The sequence below is a fragment of the Myxine glutinosa genome, chromosome 5 (genome assembly GCF_964187855.1).
Source record: "Myxine glutinosa chromosome 5, kmMyxGlut1.1, whole genome shotgun sequence".
Classification (NCBI taxonomy): Eukaryota; Metazoa; Chordata; class Myxini; order Myxiniformes; family Myxinidae; genus Myxine; species Myxine glutinosa.
This window is the reverse complement of record NC_136265.1, coordinates 80,415,300-80,440,562: the sequence shown is the minus strand read 5'-3', so window position 1 is coordinate 80,440,562 and position 25,263 is coordinate 80,415,300. Positions and strand designations below refer to the sequence as shown.

General features: G+C 46.2%; 1 protein-coding gene across 1 annotated transcript in view; it reads right to left on the bottom strand.

Annotated features, from left to right (window-relative positions):
• Positions 1-4,129: 4,129 nt before the first annotated feature.
• LOC137412839 (uncharacterized) overlaps positions 4,130-25,263 on the bottom strand; it is a 128,184-nt gene continuing 107,050 nt past the window's right edge. Inside the window, exons 7-9 of the mRNA XM_078777356.1 lie at positions 12,291-12,451; positions 6,701-6,825; positions 4,130-4,279 (exon numbers count right to left, since the gene is read on the bottom strand). Of these exons, the coding sequence (XP_078633482.1) occupies positions 4,130-4,279; positions 6,701-6,825; positions 12,291-12,451 (436 nt within the window). The remainder of the gene's footprint in view (positions 4,280-6,700; positions 6,826-12,290; positions 12,452-25,263) is intronic.

Genomic DNA, 25,263 nt, shown 5'->3' with positions numbered 1-25,263 from the left:
CGGTGTACAATATCAATGAAGTCAGCGGTTATTGTGGAATCAGTGGAGTCCATGTGGATATTGAAATCACCGAGGAGGAGGGTTGAGGGGGAGAAGGAACAGAGCTGGGTCAGAAAGTAAGAGAAGTCAGACAGGAATGATGGGTGTGGTTTGGGAGGGCGGTAGACAACTGCCATGACTGACTGTGTGTAACCAGAAAGTTTAAAAGCCAGGTGTTCAAATGATGGAGCAGATGAGATGGAGATGAGGCTGGTCTTGATGTCCTGTCGGTGTATTACAGCAATTCCACCACCTCGGCCCTCCGAGCGTGGTTTATTGATGTATGAGGAACCATTGGGTGTAGTGAGGTTGAGTGAGAGGTCGTCCAGAGGTTGTTGCCAGGTTTCATTCAGACAGAGAAAGTCCAGTTTATTGTCCAGAATTAAGTCGTTCAAGATGTGGCTTTTATTGTTGAGGGACCGGGTATTGAGCAGAGTAAGCTTCATATTGCTTTGTATGGTGCGGATGGACTCAGGTGATTTTGCCAGGGCTTGCAGACAGGGGGCACGTTCGTGTATGTTGCTGTGATGACATAAGATGGGTGATAGTGCGCTCAGCTGACCAGAGTGAGGGGATGGAGTGACCTGTCTGGGAGTAAACAAACTTGCGACCGGAGCCTCTATGGATGTATCTGGGTCGTCGTAGGAGTCCGTGGTTTTTGATGACAGAGATGCATGGCGGAGTGGAGTGGTTGTTGAGTTGAAGAAGCCTAGCAGCAGAGTACCTCAGTGCCATGCCATGCAGGAGCGAAGGGGCACAGAGCCCGGAGAGGTCAGCCGGTAGCCGCAGGCTGGCTGACCAAAGCGCCAGGCACAACAGGCTGGTCCAGAGCACGACACGCGAGGAGGGTCAAGGAATGAAGATGAGCAGCCCGAGGACCAATAGAGAGCCGAGGACAAGCAAGCCGAGGAGCCGAGGAGGCAGCCGGGCAACAGCCAGCGAATGTCCTGCAGCTCGACGACCGCAGCGGTGGCCAACAGGGAGCCAGCCTGCCGTCCAGGCAACCCACAGGAGAGCAACCCAAGAAACAAAAGGCAGGACGGGTGCGAGATGCCCGGGAGCGGGCAGGAGGCAACGGTGGAAGAGCCGGACAGGTGAGGCCGGGAGGATCAAGCAGAGAGCAGACCCATCGGCCAGAAAGCCGCCAAGAGTACTAGAAAAGCAGATTCCGTACCTTTCGATTCCGTATTCCGTACCATCAAAAGCAGATTCCGTTATCCAGCCGGAGAACGCGCGGCACGTGCGCCTTCCGTTGAGAACAAACAGCACCAGCGTCCCCATACGCGACGCCATGGCGGCATCCACAATCCACAAATCAAAGTCCACAATCCACAAAGTCCACAGTCCACAAATCCAATCCAATCCACAATCAACAAAAGGCAGGACAGGTGTGAGATGTCAGGTCAGAAAAGTAGAAGCAGACCCTGTCCATCCATCCAGTCGGAGAAGCGGTGAACATGCAGCGCCAGCGTCCTCTCGCAACTGCACCCGGAAGTCAACATAGCACAATGATTGCTCGTAATTTTCTCAAAGTCTGTGTCCGTTTCAAAACCCTTGAAATCGTTCACATATCTCTTCACGACTTTTTTTTTCCACACTCCGTTCATACATTGCTTTGTGACATCATCGCACGCCCAAGCAATGTTCTTGATGCAGTGGTACATGTTATATTCTTTCCAAAACTCCTTCAGTGTCTTCTCGTCATCCTCCATTTCAGAAATAGCCATTGCAAAGGTCCTCCTAAGATAGTAGGACTTGAAAGCTGCAATAGCTCCTTGATCCATAGGCTGAATCAAAGAGGTGGTATTCGGTGGCAGGAAAACCACTTTGATGTTGGGGTGGAGGTCACCAATGAAGTTGGGATGACTTGGAGCATTGTCCAAAATCAACAAAATTTTGAACACTACCCCTTCTTCTATGCAGTATCTTTTGAGGTCACCAGCATAGCAGTTGAGAAGGGCATCCTGGAACAATGCTTGCGTCATCCATGACTTTTGGTTGGCTCTATAATACACTGGCAACACATTGTTGCGGTTTTGAGTTTGTAAAGTGAATCTAATAAAGGTTAAAATTTGCCCAAAATAGTTAGTCACACAAGCAACATGTAGCCTCGCGATAGTATAGTTATGTCTTAGGATTTGTGAGCTTCGTTCCTTTCCATTGTTAGTTCTGCGTTGAGTAAGAGCCAGGAGAATAAAGGCCCTACTGCCACCGATCATCCAACGTCCATAGCCTCAATCCTTTTTGCACTAAACGTTGGTTCATTATTGGGCGAGTTAACACAAGGCAGGCTAGGAGGACCGGGGCGGAGTCGAGGGCGAAGCGGCAGCAGCGCTGACGGTAAGCACGAGCCGCCAATCAGGGCTCAGAGGTAGTGACGGCGGCGTTGCGTCACAGGGCGTGGTGAGAAGGGTGGAGAGTGTTCCAGAAGGTTCGGGGGCGTAGCTACAAGACCCGCTGCGCAAAGCCCTCGACAGGACTTGAAGCAGAGGAGTTGCATGAAAGGACTCGCAGGACTAGCGCTGGAGAACTCGAGAGGACTCACGTGCACGAAGCAGTAAAGGACTTGAAGCAGAGGACTTGCACGGGGGGACTCGCATGAGGACTCACGTGGAAAAGGACTCGCAGGACTGGCGCGCACATGAGAGTAAGGAAGGACTTGCTGCGAGAGAGAGGACTAGCGCTGGAGAACCCAAGAGGACTCGCATGCATGCAGCAGTAAGGACTGCACTTGAAGCAGAGGACTTGCATGAGGACTTGCTGCGAGAGAGAAGGACCAGCGGTGAAGGGCTTGCACGAGAACTCGCTCGCACTAACCAGCTCAGAGGATCGAGAAAGAGGAGTTGGCAACGTGTGACAACTGTACAGATACGCGGGCGCAGCCAGACGCGCATAAGCTGATATACAGTGCATTTGAGACGCGCGAGTGAGAACGGCTGAGTAATCGCCAGCCGCACTAAAAGTCCCGCCCTTTGCCGTTCCACCCCATCATCTGCCTTGTTTGGGAGACGCGCTACGGGTTCCTGCCATTGCCTGCCACCATCTTTGCGGGACGTGACGGGGCCGTGGAGAGCCGGACGTGGACCGTCTCTGGACGACCACGTCGACGCGTTGGGGAACATCTACCCATCTGCAATTCCCTGTGTGAGCGTGAGACGGGCATGTTGTCTGGGGATAGGTTAAGACTGTCTAAGGCCACTCTGTGTCTCTCCGTCCCTGAACATTGTATATACATGTGGGAATAATTAAAACCTTTGTTCTTCCTTTCTTCCATTCAACCGTTTCTGTGGTTTCTTCGATTGGCTAAGCGTGGCACGAATAGGATCGCTCAAATCGGGTTCCACTAATTAAAACTGCACGGACCACGTGGTACTCAATCCGCTCGGCATACGCAAACCACACGTGGTTCGTGCGAGGCTTGCTACCTCATTTCCGTGGCGGCGCGGGTACTTAGGTACGAGCGAGAATTGGTCCCGAAACCCGACTTCGCGCTCGCCGGGGAAGGGTGTTTCAAGTCTCGGTTCCGCCAAGCCCAGCAAAGACAAGGGGATAATCCCCCCTTGATAAAGGGGAGAAGGGCGGCATAGAACTGCAACAATATGTTTGTTGATATTTTTAAAAGCCCTGGGGTTCTCGCTCTGCCACACCACAAAAGGTTTCAAATTGAATCCGGCAAAACTCCTCCCCCCCACCCCCCAACATCACAGTCACGTGGTCCTTGAATACCTTAAAGCCTGGAATCGACTTGGCCTCCTTGTGTATGAATGACCTTTCGGGCATCCTCTTCCAATACAAGGAGGTTTCGTCCATATTAATTATTTGCTGGGGCAAATATCCTCCCTCGACGACAAGCTTGTCCAAGTTATCGATGAATTCCGCTGCTGTTGTAGAATCCGCATTCACCGACTCGCCGCTGACTTTCACGTCATGAAGCCTATCGCATTGTTTGAAGCACTTGAACCAGCCAGAGCTTGCGGAAAACTCTTTGTCGTAGGCGGCTCCTGCTTGTTGCTTCAACATCTCGAACAAACTTTTTGCTTTGGCCGTGATGGTTAGCGTGCTGAGTGGGACTCGCTTTTGAGTCTGGTCTTCAATCTAGGTCATCAGCATCTTTTCCATATTCGATATCGGCCCCTCTCGAAACTTGGTCAATCTTGTTGCCTTCATTGAAGCCGATCCTTTTACCGCTTGAAGAATCTTCTCTTTGTTTCTCATTATCGTCGTGATTGTAGAGTGGGACCTGCCGAAACCACGTGCGATATCATTCACAGATTTGCCGCCCTCATGCTGTCTTATTATTTTCTGCTTCTCCTCCAAATCAATGCTCTTGCATTGTTTCTTACTGCTGCTACCACTAGGGCTGGTTGCGCAACGTTTGGGACCCATGATTAACTCATGATATGCGGGGATTACCGAGACTGGATGCTGATGATGCTGCGGCGCTGCCGACGATGCAAAACCAAGCATACACTGTTATACAGTTTGTAAACTTTTTATTTCGTAAGTACAACAACAACAACATATAGCCAAAAAACATAAACCATTAACATAGGCATTTCATATATCTATCAAAACATGTTATGGATATACAGTATAGTTATGGGCCATGGACGTGTATGCGATCGGACGTTGTTCGGACAGACATAAAACGATGCATGACAGTAGTCAAATCTGCCATTGATCGTCGCCTCAAATTAACGATCGAATTGCTATCCGTGATTTTCCAGTCTTAACCAAAAGGAATCACGCAACAGTATTTTTGCGGGCACAAAAATTTTTTTCCCCATGAGACGCGAACATGAAACAGTTCTAAAACATATCCTCCACCAGCCATGCACAAAGCAACTGGACATGCAAAAAATATATCTTCCACGAGCTGTGAGCATGACCTGAATCTACATTCGCAGGTCTGTGCTTCGTGTTTTCATGGCTTTTCGCGGCCACTTAACAATATTTCAGCCATGCTACAAGCTTGCTTTGTGGGATGTCCCACCATTCACACTGCGACTATAGCTTTGTAGGGTATACCACCATTCACAATGAAAACATAGCTTCGTGGGATATTCCACCATTCACACTATGAACATAGCTTCGCGGGATATCCCACAATTCACACTGTGAACATAGAGTCTTGGGATATCCCACCAGCTGCTTAACATGTCATTCCTCGTGAGTTACTGTGCAGAATGAAAACACTCCACCGCATCTATCAGCTGTCCCTCTTTTCCCCATTGAAACAATGCCCCAACATTCATGGATTTCCCTCGGCGTTCACGGCCATTTCCCTCGGCGTTCGCGGCCATTTCCCTCGGCGTTCGCGGCCATTTCCCTCGGCGTTCGCGGCCATTTCCCTCGGCGTTCGCGGCCATTTCCCTCGGCGTTCGCGGCCATTTCCCTCGGCGTTCGCGGCCATTTAACTCGGCGTTTGCGGCCATTTCCCTCGGCGTTCGCGGCCATTTCCCTCGGCGTTTGCGGCCATTTCCCTCGGCGTTCGCGGCCATTTCCCTCGGCGTTTGGAGATTTTCCTCAACATTCGTGGGATTTTGCGTGAATCTGGAACCGCCGGGAACCTAACCCCCCTTTTTCCATTGAAACAATGGCCCTACATTTGCGGCATTTTTCCAGGAACAAATCCCCCGCGAATATATTTTATGTGAAACGTGTATTTTAAATGAAATTGAAATTGACCTTTTATTCTGCAAAGTTCGAATCAAAATTATTTAAGCGTGAAAGAACAAACAAAACAAGTAAACAAAATGAGATGTGATGTATAGAGACCTGGTCTTACCTTCAATCAGCTGAACAGCTTTGCTCGGCTCTGTGGGTGGAGAATCACACAGTTCCTGCTTTACATGATTATAGCTCAAAGCATCTTGGGAAGTCTGAAGAAGGTTGTTTTGGAAAGTTTCTGATTTCACCATTTCAGCTTCACCTGCAAAACATGTGACAACAGTTCATTTCAATAAAAGAAGGGATAAACAAGCAAATCTAAACCAAAACAATCATTATAAGTAGTGGAGAGAAACGCACGGGGTCGACAACAGACAAACTAATTTTCCCACTTAACCAAAGAGGTCAACAAAGGAGGGGGTTAATGGAAAAAAACCTCATTAATATGAAAGGGCAGGATGGTCAGAAAATAGAGAAAGTGCATGATGAAATGACAATTTGGTGGTCTCGCAGCGTAACAGCTGGGTGCATTCCATCGTTTTGTAATAATTGTTCTGTGAACTCTTAATTGATGCCCAGGGATTATTATCTCCGCCTCACTATGCACCTTTGCTAAAAATCAAAGTCTCAAACATTTGCCACGGCCTGGTTAAACACGGGGTCACTTTTCACCATCACCCTTTTACTCCTCCTGCTTCTGCAGGTGATACCACCCCTCATACCCACTCTTACAACCAGACTAATTCTCACACATCTTTGCTTTGTTCAAGGATGCCCAGCATTTTTTGATGCCTCTCATACTGCTTACCTCATCGTTTATCATTATATTGTGATGTGGAAGGGAGGGGAGGGGGAGAGGGGAAATCCCACAGCATGAATGTGGTAAGAATAGCATAGACCGTGTGTTTGAGTTAGATATAATTACTCTTGTATGAGGGATCTGGCAGGGCTACACTGTATGTAATATGTGTGCTGTCGGGGCAGTGCGTACAATGTACACGCACACATAAATGTCTGCAACAGGAACAAGCAGAATGTCCATTTGGTTCAGACCTTTCTCCTGAGACATTGGATCATCTTCAAACTCAGATTCCACCTTCACTTTCACAATCAAGTCTGAAAAAAAAAACATCCTGAAATGAATTAAAACAAACAAGAGGGAGAATAGATTTGCAATACATGTCCCCGACCAATCCTGATGAATGTTCTTGTTCCAAGCAAAAAAGGCAGAACTCCGTGACAAGTTGGCAAAAAAACCCCGAAACTCAAACGTGTTCTGTGCCTTATCATAATAAAGGCATGTACCAAGTTTCAGTTGGATATGTTAAAAGGTATGGATAAAAAAGTCCAGAAAAACACATGTGTGATGGACGGATTGACACACAGACAGAATGGAAGCATTTAGTCCCCTCTGGGCAGGTGACTAATAAACATTTTATCGTAGAGAATTATCAAATAGAGCTATAACATGAAGATTGTTGTCATCCAAACCTTTGCCGAGTGAGGAGTACTCGTCTGGAAACTCGGATTCCACCTTCACAGCCACAATAAAATCTGAAAATAAAACCTCGCACTCAAACCCAATTTTAAAGGAACATTTCAAACAAAACTCACAATACGTGTTTAAGAAGTGTTTGCTTTTCAATCTCCGATATATACTTATTTGAAACATGTTTAAAAAGTAAACCCAATGATCTGCCCCATTGGTCAATTCTTTCCAAAACGAGTAGTTCACATAATCTTTGAACTCCATTTACTCTTTGTACATTTGTAACACAAAACCCACCGATCGGTTCAAACAAAGACAAACAATAAAATACTGCAAGAAGACCCTTTCTACTCTCCACCTTACCTTCTGCTCATCCTACCTCCTCTTTTGCTTTGTCAGACCTCTTCACTGTTTCCCCTGGTGAAGCAAGGTTGCATATTGTCCTGCTATTTGGAATACCGTAGTTATAGATTTTCTTTGAAACAAACGGGAGCGTGTAAAAAAGGGATTGAATGATCGAAGAACAACCTTGAAGATTTTGACTTTGCAGCTGATATTTCCTTGCGGAGTGCTTGAAATGCAAATGGAGGCAGACGCGCTGGGAAGCATTGTTGTAGTCGAGCCCACCTGGTGCGAGTCCGAGTTCAAGCTATCAGAGTCCGAGTCCTGTGCTGAAAGTGTGTTGTAACGTGGCAAAAAAGAGCTAACTTATTTGTGCTTATATATTATGTAAATGAAGACAAGAAAATATCAAAACCGACGAACAGTGTAGCTTGTGAGTTGCATCAAGATTTTATTCTACATTATGGACCTCTTGCTGTAGTTTGGTCATTCTTTTTGGACTACAAATTTTATGATAGCATACGAATCTTGTCCAGAAAATATAAAAGTAAAGATTGGCATTTACACGTCAATGATCAAAGTTACGAAAGTCCAAAACAGCATCAAACAAACATGGCTCATATTATATGGTTGCTTTTCCCCTGACTTAATATGGGCTGCTATGTTTCCTTTACCCCTTATTATATAATCAATAAATGCTTTAATGGGATCGCAAGGAAGGCCTCTTAATTGTGTTTAAACTGCTGTCATTTAAAGCAAGCATAATTACTTTGCGCTCGAGAAGCGAAAAGCAAGGTTCGGCATTCGGTTCCGTACGTGTGGCATCCGTGCATACGTGTCTGCATTTTTAAAATTAATTTCCCTGCAAACGTTGGTCCAATTGACACGAACTTTTACCATGGGAGTGCCTTGGCCTGTCAAATTATTTTATTTATAATTACTAGGGCGTGCCCGTACGTGGGTGCAAAAAAACATGCGTGCAAACAACAACAACAAAAAAAAACTTTGAAACCACGTGGCAGTAACGACCACAGAACCCCCCCCCCCCCCCTCTATTTACATGAAATGGTTTGGTCCATTCGCAAAGACAAAGCGAACGGCTTGCGAGTACGGTAGAACCCCCCCCCCCCCCCCCTCTATTTACATGAAATGTTTTGGTCCATTCGCAAAGCCAAAGCGAACGGCTTGCGAGTACGGTGACCATAGCTCGGTAACTACTTCTCCGATTAATATGAAACCTTGAAAAGGCACATCCTCAGGTCCCCAGCAATATATCTGGCAAGTTTCAATTAGATCGGACCCGTGGTTGTCGAGAAACAGCGGTCACAGACACACACACACACACACACACACACACACACACACACACACACACACACACACACACACACACACACACACACACACACACACACACACACACACAGACACACACACATACACACAGAGATTACTGGAATTATAGATAGATGACGTCATAGGTCACGTGGTATGGATGACGCCATCTTGAAAAAACGTTACAACTCCATATCTCCCAAACCGCTGAAAGGAAAAAAATTGAAGTATGGCTCATTGTCAATGACTCTCTATGGGGAATAAGATATGTTAATGATGATGTCATCGGTGCCTTCATTATGATGTCATAATTTGACAAGTACAATGCTTGATCTGATGAGTATGAATTTTTTTTCTTTATCTGCAACTGTTCGTCTGATGGACACGAAATTTTCAGAATATGAACGGCTTCTCCTGTAGAATTTTTTAAAATGATAATTATGATGTCATAGGTCACGTGGTATGGGCGCCATCTTGGAAAAACCGAAAAACGTTGCACCTCCATATCTCCAAAACTGCTCTTTGGAAAAAATTGAAACGTGGCTCATTGCAAAGAACTCCATATGGGGAATAGCTGTTGTTAACGATGACGTCATTGGTGCCATAATTATGACATCATAATTCGACAGGGACAACACTTAGTCTGATCAGTTTGAAATTTATTGAGTGTGATCTATGCAACAATTATATGAGGGAATATTAATTTATGATGTCATTGCTCATGTGGTCTGGCAGCCATATTGGATGAAATTAAGAAAAAAACGTTTAAGAACAGAAGAGTTGGCTTGCACCAAGTTGATTGCGCAGAGTAAATTTGCTATGAATACTATCCAGCTTTGGTAATTGTTTTGCAATTTTTTTCAACTTTTCAAGGTGTTTCATGAACTCTGAAAGGTCTATCAATGTGAAATTCAACCAACAAACATATTTACATGTCCACTTGAAGTTGTGTACAAGAAAAACCACACGGCGGGGTGAGAGAGTTAGGTGAAGATGAGGCTAATGGTTAGTTGGATTTTATTTTTTTGTGTGTCCAGCATCTGCGTCTGGTTCCGAACAACCCGTACGCTAAATTTGGTTGACACGGATTTAATTTCTAGATCCGTTTATTTGTTAATTAATTACAAGTATTCTTAATAGTTAATTAACGATCTGTTAATTTCTTACAATTTTTTTAACCTCCAAACCCAAACATGCATACTCGTGCTAGCAAAATTAATGATGGCGGGGACTCGTTGAAACAAATGTCCCAGCAACGGTATTTCATTTATTTTACATCGCACAAGTTCATGCGACTATTCCTTCTCAGACACATCCCCTGCACAGCGTGATGTCATTAAAAATGAGAATTCCATGTTGAAAAAAACCTTTTTCGAAAAAATTATAATAATGAAAAAGCAAAAACAAATAAACAAAACACATCGGGAACCTTTGTTTCAATTGTGAAATATATCTTATAAATTGTCTTTTCATTATTAATTTTTACGTGATCGACATGGAACCTGGAGCATTCTCAACTTAAAGTGACATCGCTTACTCAACAATCCTCTTGTAATTTACTGCAAAACAAAACAAACAGCGTAAAGTGAATGCTCCATCGCAAGGAAAGAAAGCGCACGATTAGATTAGATCCAGGAAAGTCTCGAGACTTTAATACATCAATAAAGGATTGGCAGACTCAGTTTAACATGAAGAATTGTAAAGTGCTGAGGATGGGTTAGAATAATAAATACAGAGATTATATTATGGAAGGGGAAATCTTGGGATGTGTCACACAGAAGGGGATGTGGGTGAGATCTCTGTTCCCGTCATGACGTCCTCATCTTCACTCCCAATCCTCATTCCTCTAAACCCTCCCCCCCCCCCCCCAACCAAATCTTTACTCCTCTAACCCCACCCAACCCCCCCCCCGTCCCCGCCATCCTAACTCCTCTAACCCCCATCTCCAATCCATTACCCCTCCCCCTTCCCCTCCTCACCATCCTAACTCCTCTAACCCCCCATCTTCAATCCATTATCCCTTCCCCCCCCCCCCATCCTAACTCTTCTAACCCCCATCTCCAAACCATTACCCCTCCCCCTCCCTGCCACCCTAACTCCTCTAACCCCCATCTCCAATCCATTAAACCCTCCCCCTCCCCGCCATCCTAACTCCTCCAACCCCCATCTCCAATCCATTACCCCTCCCCCTCCCCGCCATCCTAACTCCTCTAACCCCCATCTCCAATCCATTACCCCTCCCCCTCCCCCCCATCTCCAATCCATTACCCCTCCCCCTCCCCGCCATCCTAACTCCTCCAACCCCCATCTCCAATCCATTATCCCTCCCCCTCCCCGCCATCCTAACTCCTCTAACCCCCATCTCCAATCCATTAACCCTCCCCTCCCCCCCATCTCCAATCCATTATCCCTCCCCCTCCCCGCCATCCTAACTCCTCTAACCCCCATCTCCAATCCATTAACCCTCCCCTCCCCCCCCCATCTCCAATCCATTACCCCTCCCCCCCCCCCCCCCATCCATCCTCATGAAATTAAGTCCTTTTGACGGATTTATTTTATTTAGTGTTGGTGTGCCACAGACATGAAGGGCCGAATATCCTCTAATTTCCTCATTAATTAATCTGACTGATGGACTCCGATCTTACACCGTCCTAACTATCATCTTAATAAATTACAGGTTAATGTGCCTGATCCCATCATGGTCTTTTCTGCTAAATAAACCCAAGTCCTCCATTCATTTTGTCTATAACAGGTAGAAACGATCGAACTGCTCCTCAAAATCACGATCTTGTAGTGTACGAGGGAACCCGATCAGAAGATCGACACGATCTTGTACGAGGGAACCCGATCAGAAGATCGACACGATCTTGTACGAGGGAACCCGATCAGAAGATCGACACGATCTTGTACGAGGGAACCCGATCAGAAGATCGACACGATCTTGTACGAGGGAAAACGATCAGGACATCGACACGATATTGTACGAGTGAACCCGATCAGCACATCGACACGATCTTGTACGAGGGAACCCGATCAGGACATCGACACGATATTGTACGAGGGAACCCGATCAGAAGATCGACACGATCTTGTACGAGGGAACCCGATCAGAAGATCGACACGATCTTGTACGAGGGAACCCGATCAGAAGATCGACACGATCTTGTACGAGGGAACCCGATCAGAAGATCGACACGATCTTGTACGAGGGAACCCGATCAGAAGATCGATACGATCTTGTACGAAGGAACCCGATCAGGACATCGACACGAGATTGTACGAGGGGACCCGATCAAGACATCGACACGATATTGTACGACTGAACCCGATCCGTACATGGTGTGATTCCCACATAAACTATTAACGTACATAGCGCACAGCACGGACCCCGCACGGGAACAAAAACGTCACGTACCGGGTCCGAACTCCTTGTCCCCGGGAGATTCTCCCGGACCGAGCAGGTCCCTCCCATCAGAGATTCTCGTGGATCCCGGAGGGTTCACCTTGTGTTTCTCACCTGAGAGATCTCGGTTCATCGGACACAGCTCGGTGTTTGTAACTTCGGGACAATTCATTCTGGTACAACAGAACCGAGGGACAGCGAAACAGGGAAACACGTGCTCTTCTTCCTTCACAGCATCTTCTTCTTCATTCAATCTGATGGAGTTTTCATCCCTTCTCGGATCTCCGGAGACCACGCCCCAACTCGAACTTGGCTGCGCCCGGAGCACTAATCTGAGTAATCTCTGTACTAACCGGATCGGGTGTTGCTCGGGCGGTTCTGAAACCACCCTAATTGTACCATCGGCCATATTGTTTCCACCAAAAGATTGTCTTTGTCCTCGATTTTGGCTCCGGTCCGAATCCAGATCCGAGGTACGCCCTCTTGTACATATTTTATTTTTTACACAAGTGTCGAGGCTCATGGAAGAAATGATCGACAAAAGGCAGCAGGTTCACAAACTACCAAACCCATAGGGTGTGTGTGCTGTTGCGTTACAACGTCGACGATACGAAGTCGGAGAAGGAATTCCTGTGGTATTAATGGTGGAATTCCAGAGGCTCCTGCTGCTAAAATAAAAGGAAACACAGACGGTGGTCTCTGACCAAAACCTAAATACAAACGGGACAAACGGCTTTCGTGTAGGTCTTCCATGGTGTGGCGATCGTAAATACAGCAACCAAAGTACCAAACGCAATCACCGTGCTAAGTCTCACTGACGCTTTATTAAATCTCGCGAGTCGCGAGAGTAAGAAAAAAACACATCAACAATAACAAAATAACCACAACAACCGGAAGCTGCCCAGGAAAATGATGGCCGCCGGTGCACTTCCGGTGGATTTTCGCTCTCGAGAGCTTGAAACAAGTTCAACAATGACCTTCCGGTTGCTGTCCTGTTGTACAAGTTTAAAATATGGCCATTCGGACTATTTCGTCCACTTTCATACTCGTACCCGACTGCAAAGCCTCAATGAGCCACTGCGGCTTCCTCCACCAGAAGAAGTGAGCTTGCAGAAAGATCAGTGCCGACAGATCAAACGATAGCGCCGTTTCAACGGCAATATGTGACTGTCGTTAATCAAACTGAGCTTTCTTTCTTCATGTAAACCGCTTATACCGGTAGGTGCAGGACAACATCATAAATCAGACAAACCTACTGAGCATGGGAGCATGGGATTGAAGCCTAATTCGGCTTTTTAGGTCTACCACTAATGCCTCGGTCACAAATGCCTGCGGCGTGTTGGCGGCGGCCGTAAGTCCCCAAAATTGCCACAACCGTGCGGTGGCCGCACGGTAGATACGGTAGCCGTGAGGCGATCTCAAGGTTTTTTGCTCGTTGCAGGGGCTTACGATTTTTTAAATTTGACATTAAACTTTTTTTCGGAAATCGCTAGGCCGTAGGCCGCAACCCCACCGCATGTAGTATCGCAAGGTCTTGCGACCTCCGTGAGATGGCCGTACGATGTTCTAAATATCGTACGGCGGCCGTGCAGTGACTTTAGTGCTGCCGTACGATGGTCTAATGGCAACCGTGACAACCGCAACAAATGTGCGGCGCCTTGCGATTGCCTTGTGGTCGCCGTGAGGGCGCCTCGCGGTTCGCCTTGCGGTCTCCTCACGCATTTTGATTTCATGACTTTCACGATTGCCGTGCGGACCCCGTAACATTTGTGAACACTGCTGCCGCAGCCTGCAAAGCCGTACGATTTGTAAAAATCCCATCTACAAACCGCAGACCGCAGAACCGTGCGACGGCAGAATCATATGTGACTAAAGCATAAAGAAGAGAAAAATTTCGAAAATGCCCGAGTCGCGACTATTGTCACAAAGGGTGCACTAACCGGAGGTTACGTAGTTCCGCAGGCGCCTATTGAACTTTTTCGCAATTTTGATGCATACTTCCGCATCCGCAAGATGGCGGCCTCCATGGAGCGATTTGGTGCGTCAAAGCTTCGAAATTCTCAAAGGATCCTGCAAAATCTAGCTTTTCAACATAAATTGTGAATCAAAAAAATACGGGTGAAACAAACTCCTTTTGAACTTTTTCGCAATATTGTTTATGCATACATCGGCATCCGCAAGATGGCGGCCTCCATGGAGCGATTTGGTGCGTCAAAGCTTCGAAATTCTCAAAGGATCCTGCAAAATCTAGCTTTTCAACATAAATTGTGAATCAAAAAAAGACGGGTGAAACAAACTCCTATTGAACTTCTTCACAATTTTTTATGCATACTTCCGCATCCGCAAGATGGCGATCTCCATGGAGCGATTTGGTGCATCAAAGCTTCGAAATTCTCAAAGGATCCAGCAAAATCTGGCTTTTCAACAAAAGATTGTGAATCAAAAAAAGATGGGTTAAACAAACTCCAATTGAACTTTTTCGCAATTTTTTATACATACTTCCGCATCCGCAAGATGGCGGCCTCCATGGAGCGATTTGGTGCGTCAGAGCTTCGAAATTCTCAAAGGATTCTGCAAAAACATGGCTTTTCAACATAAGATTGTGAATCAAAAAAAGACGGGTGAAACAAACTCCTATTGAACCTTTTCGCAATTTTTTATGCATACTTCCGCATCCGCAAGATGGCGGCCTCCATGGAGCGATTTGGTGCGTCAAAGCTTCAAAATTCTCAAAGGATCCTGCAAAACCTGGCTTTTCACCATAAGATTGTGAATCAAAAATAGACGGGTGAAACAAACTCCTATTGAACTTTTTCGCAATTTTTTATGCATACTTCCGCATCCGCAAGATGGCGGCCTCCATGGAGCGATTTGGTGCGTCAAAGCTTCAAAATTCTCAAAGGATCCTGCAAAACCTGGCTTTTCAACACAAGATTGTGAATCAAAAAAAGACGGGAGAAACAAACTCCTATTGAACTTTTTCACAATTGTTTATGCAAACTTCCACATCCGCAAGATGGCGGCCTCCATGGAGCTATTTGGTTCCTCAACGCTTCGAAATTCTCAAAGGATCCTGCAAAACTTGACTTTTCAACATAAGATTGTGAATCAAAAAAAGACGGGTGAGACAAACTCCTATTGAACTTTTTCCCAATTTTTGATGCATACTTCCACATCCGCAAGATGGCAGCCTCCATGGAGCGATTTGATGCGTCAAAGCTTCAAAATTCTCAAAGGATCCTGCAAAATCTGGCTTTTCAACATAAGATTGTGAATCAAAAAAAGACGGGTGAAACAAACTCCAATTGAACTTTTTCGCAATTTTTGATGCATTCTTCCGCATACGCAAGATGGCGGCCTCCATGGAGCGATTTGGTTCATCAAAGCTTCGAAATTCTTAAAGGATCCTGCAAAATCTGGATTTTCAACATAAGATTGTGAATCAAAAAAAGACCGGTGAAACAAACTCCTTTTGAACTTTTTCGCAATTTTTTATGCACACTTCCGCATCCGCAAGATGGCGGCCTCCATGGAGCGATTTGGTGTGTCAAAGCTTCCAAATTCTCAAAGGATCCTGCAAAATCTGGCTTTTCAACATAAATTGTAAATCAAAAAAAGACGGGTGAAACAAACTCCTGTTGAACTTTTTCGCAATATTGTTTATGCCTACTTCCGCATCCGCAAGATGGCGGCCTCCATGGAGCAATTTGGTACGTCAAAGCTTCGAAATTCTCAAACGACCCAGCAAAATCTGGATTTTCAACATAAGATTGTGAATCAAAAACACACCGGTGAAACAAACTCCTTTTGAACTTTCTCACAATTTTTTATGCCTAATTCCGCATCCGCAAGATGGCGGCCTCCATGGAGCGATTTGGTTCGTCAAAGCTTCAAAATTCTTAAAGGATCCTGCAAAATCTGGCTTTTCAACATAAATTGTAAATCAAAAAAAGACGGGTGAGACAAACTCCTATTGAACTTTTTCGCAATTTTTGATGCATACTTCCACATCCGCAAGATGGCAGCCTCCATGGAGCGATTTGGTGCGTCAAAGCTTCAAAATTCTTAAAGGATCCTGCAAAATCTGGCTTTTCAACATAAATTGTAAATCAAAAAAAGACGGGTGAGACAAACTCCTATTGAACTTTTTCGCAATTTTTGATGCATACTTCCACATCCGCAAGATGGCGGCCTCCATGGAGCGATTTGGTGCGTCAAAGCTTCAAAATTCTCAAAGGATCCTGCAAAATCTGGCTTTTCAACATAAGATTGTGAATCAAATAAAGACGGGTGAAACAAACTCCGATTGAACGTTTTCGCAATTTTTGATGCATTCTTCCGCATACGCAAGATGGCGGCCCCCATGGAGCGATTTGGTTTGTCAAAGCTTCGAAAATCTTTAAGGATCCTGCAAAATCTGGATTTTCAACATAAGATTGTGGATCAAAAAAAGACGGGTGAAACAAACTCCTATTGAACTTTTTCGCAATTTTTTATGCATACTTCCGTATCCGCAAGATGGCGGCCTCCATGGAGCGATTTGGTGCATCAAAGCTTCGAAATTCTCAAACGACCCAGCAAAATCTGGATTTTCAACATAAGATTGTGAATCAAAAAAAGACCGGTGAAACAAACTCCTTTTGAACTTTTTCGCAATTTTTTATGCATACTTCCGCATCCGCAAGATGGCGGCCTCCATGGAGCGATTTGGTGTGTCAAAGCTTCGAAATTCTCAAAGGATCCTGCAAAATCTGGCTTTTCAACATGAGATTGTGAATCAAAAAAAGACGGGTGAAACAAACTCCTATTGAACTTTTTTGCAATTGTTTGTGCATACATCTGCATCCGTAAGATGGCGGCCTCCATGGAGCGATTTTTGTGCGTCAAAGCTTCAAAATTCTCAAAGGATCCTGCAAAATCTGGATTTTAAACATAAATTGTGAATCAAAAAAAGACGGGTGAAACAAACTCCTCTTGAACTTTTCCGCAATTTTTTATGCATACTTCCGCATCCGCAAGATGGCGGCCTCCGTGGAGCGATTTGGTGCGTCAAAGCTTCAAAATTCTCAAAGGATCCTGCAAAATCTGGCTTTTCAACATAAGATTTTGAATCAAAAAAAGACGGGTGAAACAAACTCCTCTTCAATCTCTTTGCTGAAGACTCCACTATCGGCCGCTCCATCCCTCATCCCTCAGATCGGCAGTCTGCAGCCTCCTCACTCTCTGCAGACCTGGACAAAATCACAGGCTGGTCAAACAAGTGGAACATGTCTTTCAATCCTGACAAATCTCACACTCTTACGATGTCTCTCCGAAAAGACTGACTGAAAAACCCTCCCATCTACTTTCTCAACATTCCGCTCCAAGAAGTTCTGTCGCTCAAGCTTTTGGGTCTCACTATCTGCCATGATATTTCTTGGGAAAACCACATTTCCAAGCTGGCCTCCAAAGCCAGTCGCCGACCGGGCATTCTCCGTCGTGCGAAGTCCTTTATGGGCACACCTGAGCTCCTCATCGCATACAAGGCTTTCATCCACAGCTCAATGGAATACTGTTCCCCCTCTGGACCGGTGCTCCTGCCTCTCACCTAGCTCAGCTTCATGCTGTTGAAACCAAAGCTTTCAGAATCATTGGAATCTCCTGCGATGAAGCTAACTCCGAGGGCCTTTCCCTCACTGACCGCAGGCAGGTTGGTGGTCTTTCTGTCTTCTACCGACTCCTCTCCGGCCTTGCTCCCCCAGCTCTCTCTGTGCTCTGTCCCCCTAATATTCCTGCAGGTCGCACAAGATCTGCCAGCAACCCTCTTATGGTTGAACTGCCAAAATCTAGGCTCTCTGCTCACCTTCACTCTTTCATTCCCCTTTTCTCCCGCCTCTGGAACAAACTCCCCCACTCCCTTCAATCCCACTCCTCCCTCCAGGTCTTTAAAACAGCTGTTCACCACCATCTTTTATCTTCCCCCATCCAAAACCTTTATCTTTTCTACCCCCGCTAATTCACCCCAGATACACTTAATATTGAAATTCCAACTTCTTTCCTGGAAGTCCTTGCAGTATTCATGTTTTATACCTCTCCCACCTCCCCTCAAGCCCGACCCCTCCCACATTTCTCTTGATGTCCCTGCTCTAAAATGTTGTGTTTTTGTCCTTCCCCCTCTCCCCCCATCTTGTCGACCGCTCCCCTTAGTTTGTGTTTTATGTGTCGGTTTGACTTTTTGTGTGATTAATGTTAGCTCTTTCACGAGCCTCGATCTGGTATACAAAAAAAACAAAAAAATTAAATAAAAAAACACCACCAGGCCCTCTTTCTCAAGTTGAGAGTATTTGTTTTCAGCTGCTTCCAGGTTGCGCGAAGCAAAAGCGATGGTGTTCTCTGTTCCATCTGGCATACGATGAGACAACACTGCCCCAGTGCCCCAACCCCATATGGTGAAGCATCACATGAGTGTAGTCGGTCTTTCTTGGCATCAAAAAATTCTAATGCACGTGTTCTAATGCACGAGAACCATGGAAAAACTTAACAGTCGTGTGGAAGCCCTGAACGAATCATCTTGCTCTGAACTCCACTTCAAAATGGCTTTTATTATTTAGCATAGCATGGAGTGTCTCGCTCGCTATCAACGCGGGACACAAAGAGAGCAAGAGAATCGCGATGCTCTGCCTTTTCGTTCCTGGTCCTGGAACCTTCCATCTGACGTCACCCGTGCGCTCCAATCAGCGAGTGCCATCGCAGCAGTCCATCACCCTGACCAATCATCACCTCTCGTGGCGGGGCCCCCACAGCCCTGCCTGCTTGGTGCTGCGATGACTTGGCTGGTCGCATCAGTGGCAGTGTTCAATGTCTGAATCCTTGTGGCTTTTATTTAGTGTTATTAATTTCGGTGCAAGGCTGGTGTGGTGTGTGTAATAAGGAACAAAGGAAAAACCACGATTTATATACAGGGAATATTCTTATACCCTAACTAATTAGCATAGCCCCACCCCTCTCATGAAGACAATTATACAACCTTTCCGGTCACACGGAGCTGACTTAAGTTACAGGTTTCTTCTTCTTCACGACAGTTGGGGCACACTACCCTAAACAATCCTATCTGGCCCGAAGGTATAGTATTGGTACCCCCACAAACGTAACAATATTTAAACAAAACCGTGAAAATACACTCTGGGAAAAATCCCTGAAGTGAGGGCGTGGATCTGAGAAAGAAGGAGAAAGGGTTGAAGGAGTCGGGTGGAAACTAGAATTGGAAAGGTGAGTATTGGCTGGAGATGGAAGAAAGAAGTGGAAGAAAAGGAGATAAAGGGGGCGGGGCGAGACAACAGCACACGTGGGCGGGGCCCACGAGGAGAGAAGGGGAAAAAATTGTATTTAAAACGTCAGACAAAGGGTAAGATGTTTGGGAGAGTTAGGGGGAAAAAATAAAATCAAAGAAAAAGCAATACAGCGAAGGAAAGAACTTAAATTCACAAAACACCGATGGGGGGAGGGAAGCCTCAAGGTTCCAGGCTGCGCACGCGGTGCGAACAGAAAACGATTAATTACACACAAGTTTGCACGAACAACAAACCAAGACTAACAAGAAACACACAGTAACACATAAGCAACAAAATAACGACTGGAAATTTGACAAAGACACGAATGGGAAAATACTGTCATGTGACTACCCTGTGTGGTTCACACCGCAGGGTGACATAGATCACCAAACGAGCTTTACTCCCAGGCGTTCAATCCAAAATAACGGTATTCTTTACACATGAGGGAAAGGGGGATGACGAACTTACCTGGAAGGTTCCACCCGACGTCCTCGACCCTGCAATAAATCAACTCAAACCGACACGGAATTAAAATGTACAAGTAAATGCCGGCTTTAAAACACGAAATGTCGGTTGCAGAATAAAACACGGCAAAACTAAATTCCTAATTGGAGCACCCCCAGACAGACTCGATTGCAACACAAGGGATAAAAGAACTGGAAAATAAATCCGTGTAATTTGTGGCACTTAGCTCAAATCGGCTGGTGTATCTCGTCAGGAATCGTCAAAGATCGTCTGAGGCCTTGGCAGGAAAATGCGCGCACTGCACTGCCGTGGGCACGAACTAGGCCTCGCGTACCCACGTTCGCCCAGCCATGCTCGTCTTCATTGTCCTTGTGTGGGAAACCACAGTTCTCGGTCTGCAGCTTTTCCTCCTCACAATCACGATCAAGATGTCAGAACACGACCGTTCGTGCGATGAACCTTCCTTGCGCAAGAGCAATATCGACCGTTCGCTATGGAATCCAGAACAAGAAGCAGAAAATTTCGGCACACGACCATTCATCACCAGAACCAGAACCCGAGAGAGACAAAATGTCCGCCGCTCCAATTGTTTTGTCCTTGAGGCTCCGATATCATCCCACAACGTCTCCGTCTCCTATCAGCGAGTCTCATCTTAGCAGTCTTTTCGCCAATCAAATCCTGGACCAATCACTGGTCTTCAAGGCAGGCTTCACGAAGCTGCCTGTCCTGTGTGCTCACCAAGTCGGTGTTATCAGCGATAGTGCTTGATGCCTGGTTTCCGGTTGGTTTTTAATTAGTGTGGTTAATGGCCGATTTCTTATTAGGTGGGTGTCATGTGGTGTCATAGGGAACACAGGAAAAGATTTGAGGGGCAATTACATACAGGGGATTAATTTTCCCATAATCCCTAGCTAATTAACAAACCCCACCCCTCTCATGGTGACGAAGATACACTGACATGACATCCGGTCTGAACGAATTTCCTACTTATGATCCATCAAGATTTCTTCTTCTTCAAGGCAGTCAGAGCACACCACTCAATACACTCAACCTGGCTCGAAGGTAATCATTGTCTACCCTAAACAAATGTAACAATACTGAACTTTGATGACGTGGAGAGATCGAAGGATGCTTCTTCTCCAGAGGAACCGGAAGCGGAAGTGAGTATTGCCCCTATTTTAAGGTTATAGTATAAGGTGGAAACACAAGACACACATCACCTCCTCTCAGGGTGTGAAAACTCATGTCAGATCAGCTGCACACACAAAAGCACAACAAAGTATGTCGAGTAATCCACTGGCACAACAACGACAAAAACCTCAATATCCAGTTCCAGAAAACTCATGGAAACATGAACCTAAAACAATACTTCAAAACAAGGCAGTAACGCTCATGTACAAGGGACGACCTAATAATCCCATCGAGGGTGAACAGAGAAAACAAAGTATTGCGACCTGGGTGTGTTCCGTTATCAAGTTGCTTGCGATCGCTTACCAAGCCAGTCGTTCTGTATCAGCCACTTTGAAAACGGAGCAAGCGATTAAGAGTGATTGTGAGATTTTGGGTCATCTCGCGAGATCTTGGAGATGACGTCACTGATTTTCGAAGCTCCACACGGTCTCCACGTTTTCAAAGTTAAGTCTGTTCACAATTGTATTTTGTCGAAACTGTATTTATCTTTCGATGTGTGAACCTATAGTGTGTCCCTTGGGAGTTTCTCGGTGTTTATCTTTCATAAATTAATCGTTTCTGTTTGCCGCGCCGCGTGTGAGGCCTAGCAGCCTCAAGCTTCCCCCGTCGAAGTTTGTTCCTTCCTTCGCTGTTTTTGCTAGGTTTTTTGATTTTCCCTTCTCCCCCAAACTTCACCGAACATCTACTCTTTGTCTGACGTTGTAACCCCCCCCACCCCCCCCCCAAAAAAACAAACAAAATAAACTTTTATTTCCCTTTCTCCTTGTGCGATTTTGTCCCATCGTGTGCTTTTGCCTCTGTCCACGTGCGCTGTCCCGCCCCGCCCCCATTATCGCCTTACCATCCACCTTTTGCCCTGTTCAAGTGACTCATGGTTGTCCCTCTAGGCTCCCTCTCCCCATTGGTATTTTTGTGAATATAAGATTGTTCTTCACGGTTCTGTTTAAATATGTTTAAACCTTCCCCTGGAGTGTTTTATTCAGTCGTATATTACAACACGCTGTTTTTCTTCCTATTTAAAAGGCTCCTTTCAATTTCCTCAACTCATTCCATTTCAAAAAAATATTCAATCTCTTATAATTCTTTCTCACTACATGCTCTAAATTCTCATTCATTCCACCCCTCCTCCATCGTTCTGAAATGGATTGCTAACTTGAAAACCACAACAAACCCAATTTGTTATAAATGTTCATCTTTCATTAATCATCCACTTTCCAAATTCCCCCCTTGCACCTCCCCTCCAAATCTCCCCCCTTGCCCCTCCCCTCCAAATCTCCCCCCTTGCCCCTCCCCTCCAAATCTCCCCCCTTGCCCCTCCCCTGCCAAACTCCCCCCTTGCCCCTCCCCTCCTAAACTCCCCCCTTGCCCTTGCCCTCCTAAACTCTCCCATTGCCCCTCCCATTCAAAACTCCCCCCCAACCCCTCCCCTTCAAATCTCCCCCCCAAACATCCCTCCCAAATTCTCCCCCCTCCCACCTCATTCTCAAAGTTGCCTCCTCCCCACTTCGTCTCCCTTCTATCTCATACCTCCACCTCCCCCCAACCTTCGACCTTCCTCTGCCCCCCCCTCAAACAACCCCTCACTGTGCCTCAACCCATCACCATCAAACCTTTCGTCCTCCTCATCCTTCCCTTTCTTGGAACTCTTCTGTAATCTCTGACACACTATCAACTGCTCTTCCTACCTCCCACTCTTATCCTTCATCTGATCCTACCCCTCCCCTGTCCTGCACCTGATGCTCCCCCTCTCTCCTCATTAACGGTATGGACCTCAAACATCCGGGGCCTTCGCTCAAACCTGATTGATCTATCCATTCAGGTTGCTTCTGACAATCCAGACTTGATCTGCTTAACAGAAACTTTCCTCCTTCAAGATGTCTCCGATTCCTTAATATCTCTTCCTGGTTACTCCCTCCTCCGGTATGATAGACGTGAGCCTCGTACTGGTGGTGGGGTGGCTATCTTTATCAAAAACTCTCTTCCTCATTCTCCTTGCACTGCCCTCTCTCCACCCCACCCCCAGGAGTACCTCTGGCTAGGGCTTCCTCTCCGCTCCCACCTTTTGTTTATATGTGTTCTGTACCATCCTCCAAACAGTGATGACTCCATTTACATTTCGCTGTCGGACAACATGGACCAACTTCTATCAACTCATCCAAACTCTCTCTTCCTCATATGTGGCGACTTCAACTGTCATCATGCCAGCTGGCTGGGTGTGGGTTCCTCTCTCCCCAGCCATGGCATCTCAGCAAAGGACTTCTGCGACTCATTGGGACTGACACAATCTGTCAATTTCCTGACCCAGATCTCAGTCAATGGAGTATCTTCTCTTCTGACCTTGGTTATGACTAACTTCCCTGCAAATGTCTGCTGCTCTTCTTCTGCTCCAATCGGTTCTTCTGATCATGTGCTTGTTAAAGTGGCCATCTCTCTGGCCATTCTCAGAGAGCGTCCTCATCACCGACGAGTCTGGAATTTCACTCAGGTCGACTGGCACGGGCTGCAAGCAGCCATCAATCACCTGGACTGGTCTCCCATCTCTACTGCCTCTGACATCAATACTTCCTGGGAATTCTTCCAAAGCAAACTGCTCTCTCTCATGCACAGATTTATCCCATCTCATCTTCAGTTGTCTTACCCTTCCTCCCGTCCATGGTACACTGAATCTTGTGGTGAGGCAGTTGCCCTGAAACAACTTGCCTTTGCCTCTTGGAAGGCTAATCCAACTGAAGGCAATCTCAGTTCCTTCCACCAAGCTCGGAACAAGTGTGTGTCTACACTCAGGAGTGCCAGGAAGCACTATCTCTCCACACTCAAGATTGAACTCTCAAACCTGTCTCCTTCCTCCAAATCCTGGTGGTGTCTGGTCAAATCAGTTTCTGGTGTTTGTTCCCCCTCCATCCCCTCCCTTACCTCAAATGGCTACACAGTTGACACCGCACATGACAAAGCCGAATGCCTCAACTCTGTGTTTGCCTCAAAATATTGTGTCCCAAACCCATCTCTCTCTGTTCCCACCTTTCCCAGTCGAACCCAACTGCTCCTGGACTCTGTGTCCTTCTCTCCTGACAAGGTGGAGAAGTTTTTGTCAAACCTCGACTCTGATTCTGCAAATGGACCAGACGGCATCAGCCCATGGGTCCTAAAATCCTGCTCTGCCGCTCAATCTCACCCTCTCTCTGTTCTTTTCACCCTCTCTTTTGCTCAAGGTCATCTGCCAGCATCTTGGAAATCAGCAAACATTACCGCTTTACACAAAAAGGTGCAAAAGCAGATCCTTGCAACTACAGACCAATCAGCCTGCTTCCAATTATCAGCAAAGTCATGGAATCCATCATTGCTTCGGGTATCAAATCCTTCTTCTTCTCCAATGGCTTGATCTCTGATCATCAATTTGGATTTCAGACCAGGTCATTCTACTCTGGACATGTTGCTTCTGCTGTCTCAACAATGGATGGAGGTCCTCAATGCCAAACAGGAAATCAGAGCTGTCTCACTTGACATATCACGTGCCTTCGATACGGTCTGGCCCCCAGCTATGCTCAACAAACTCTCCTCCTATGGTATCCATGGAAATCTCCACTCATGGCTTGCGGACTTCCTCTCTGGTTGTAGGCAACGTGTGGCCCTGAATGGATTTCTCTCATCTCCCCTTCCTGTTCTGGCTGGAGTTCCCCAAGGTAGTGTTCTGGGCCCTATGCTATTTCTGATCTTCATCAATGATCTCTCAGACTCTCTGGAAAATCCTCTCTATCTCTTTGCTGATGACTCCACTATCTGCCGCACCATCCCTCATCCCTCAGATCGGCAGTCTGCAGCCTCCTCACTCTCTGCAGACCTGGACAAAATCACAGACTGGTCAAACAAGTGGAACATGTCTTTCAATCCTGACAAATCTCACACTCTTACAATGTCTCTCCTAAAGGACCGACTGGAAAACCCTACCATCTACTTTCTCAACAATCCTCTCCAAGAAGTTCTGTCGCTCAAGCATTTGGGTCTCACTATCTGCTATGATC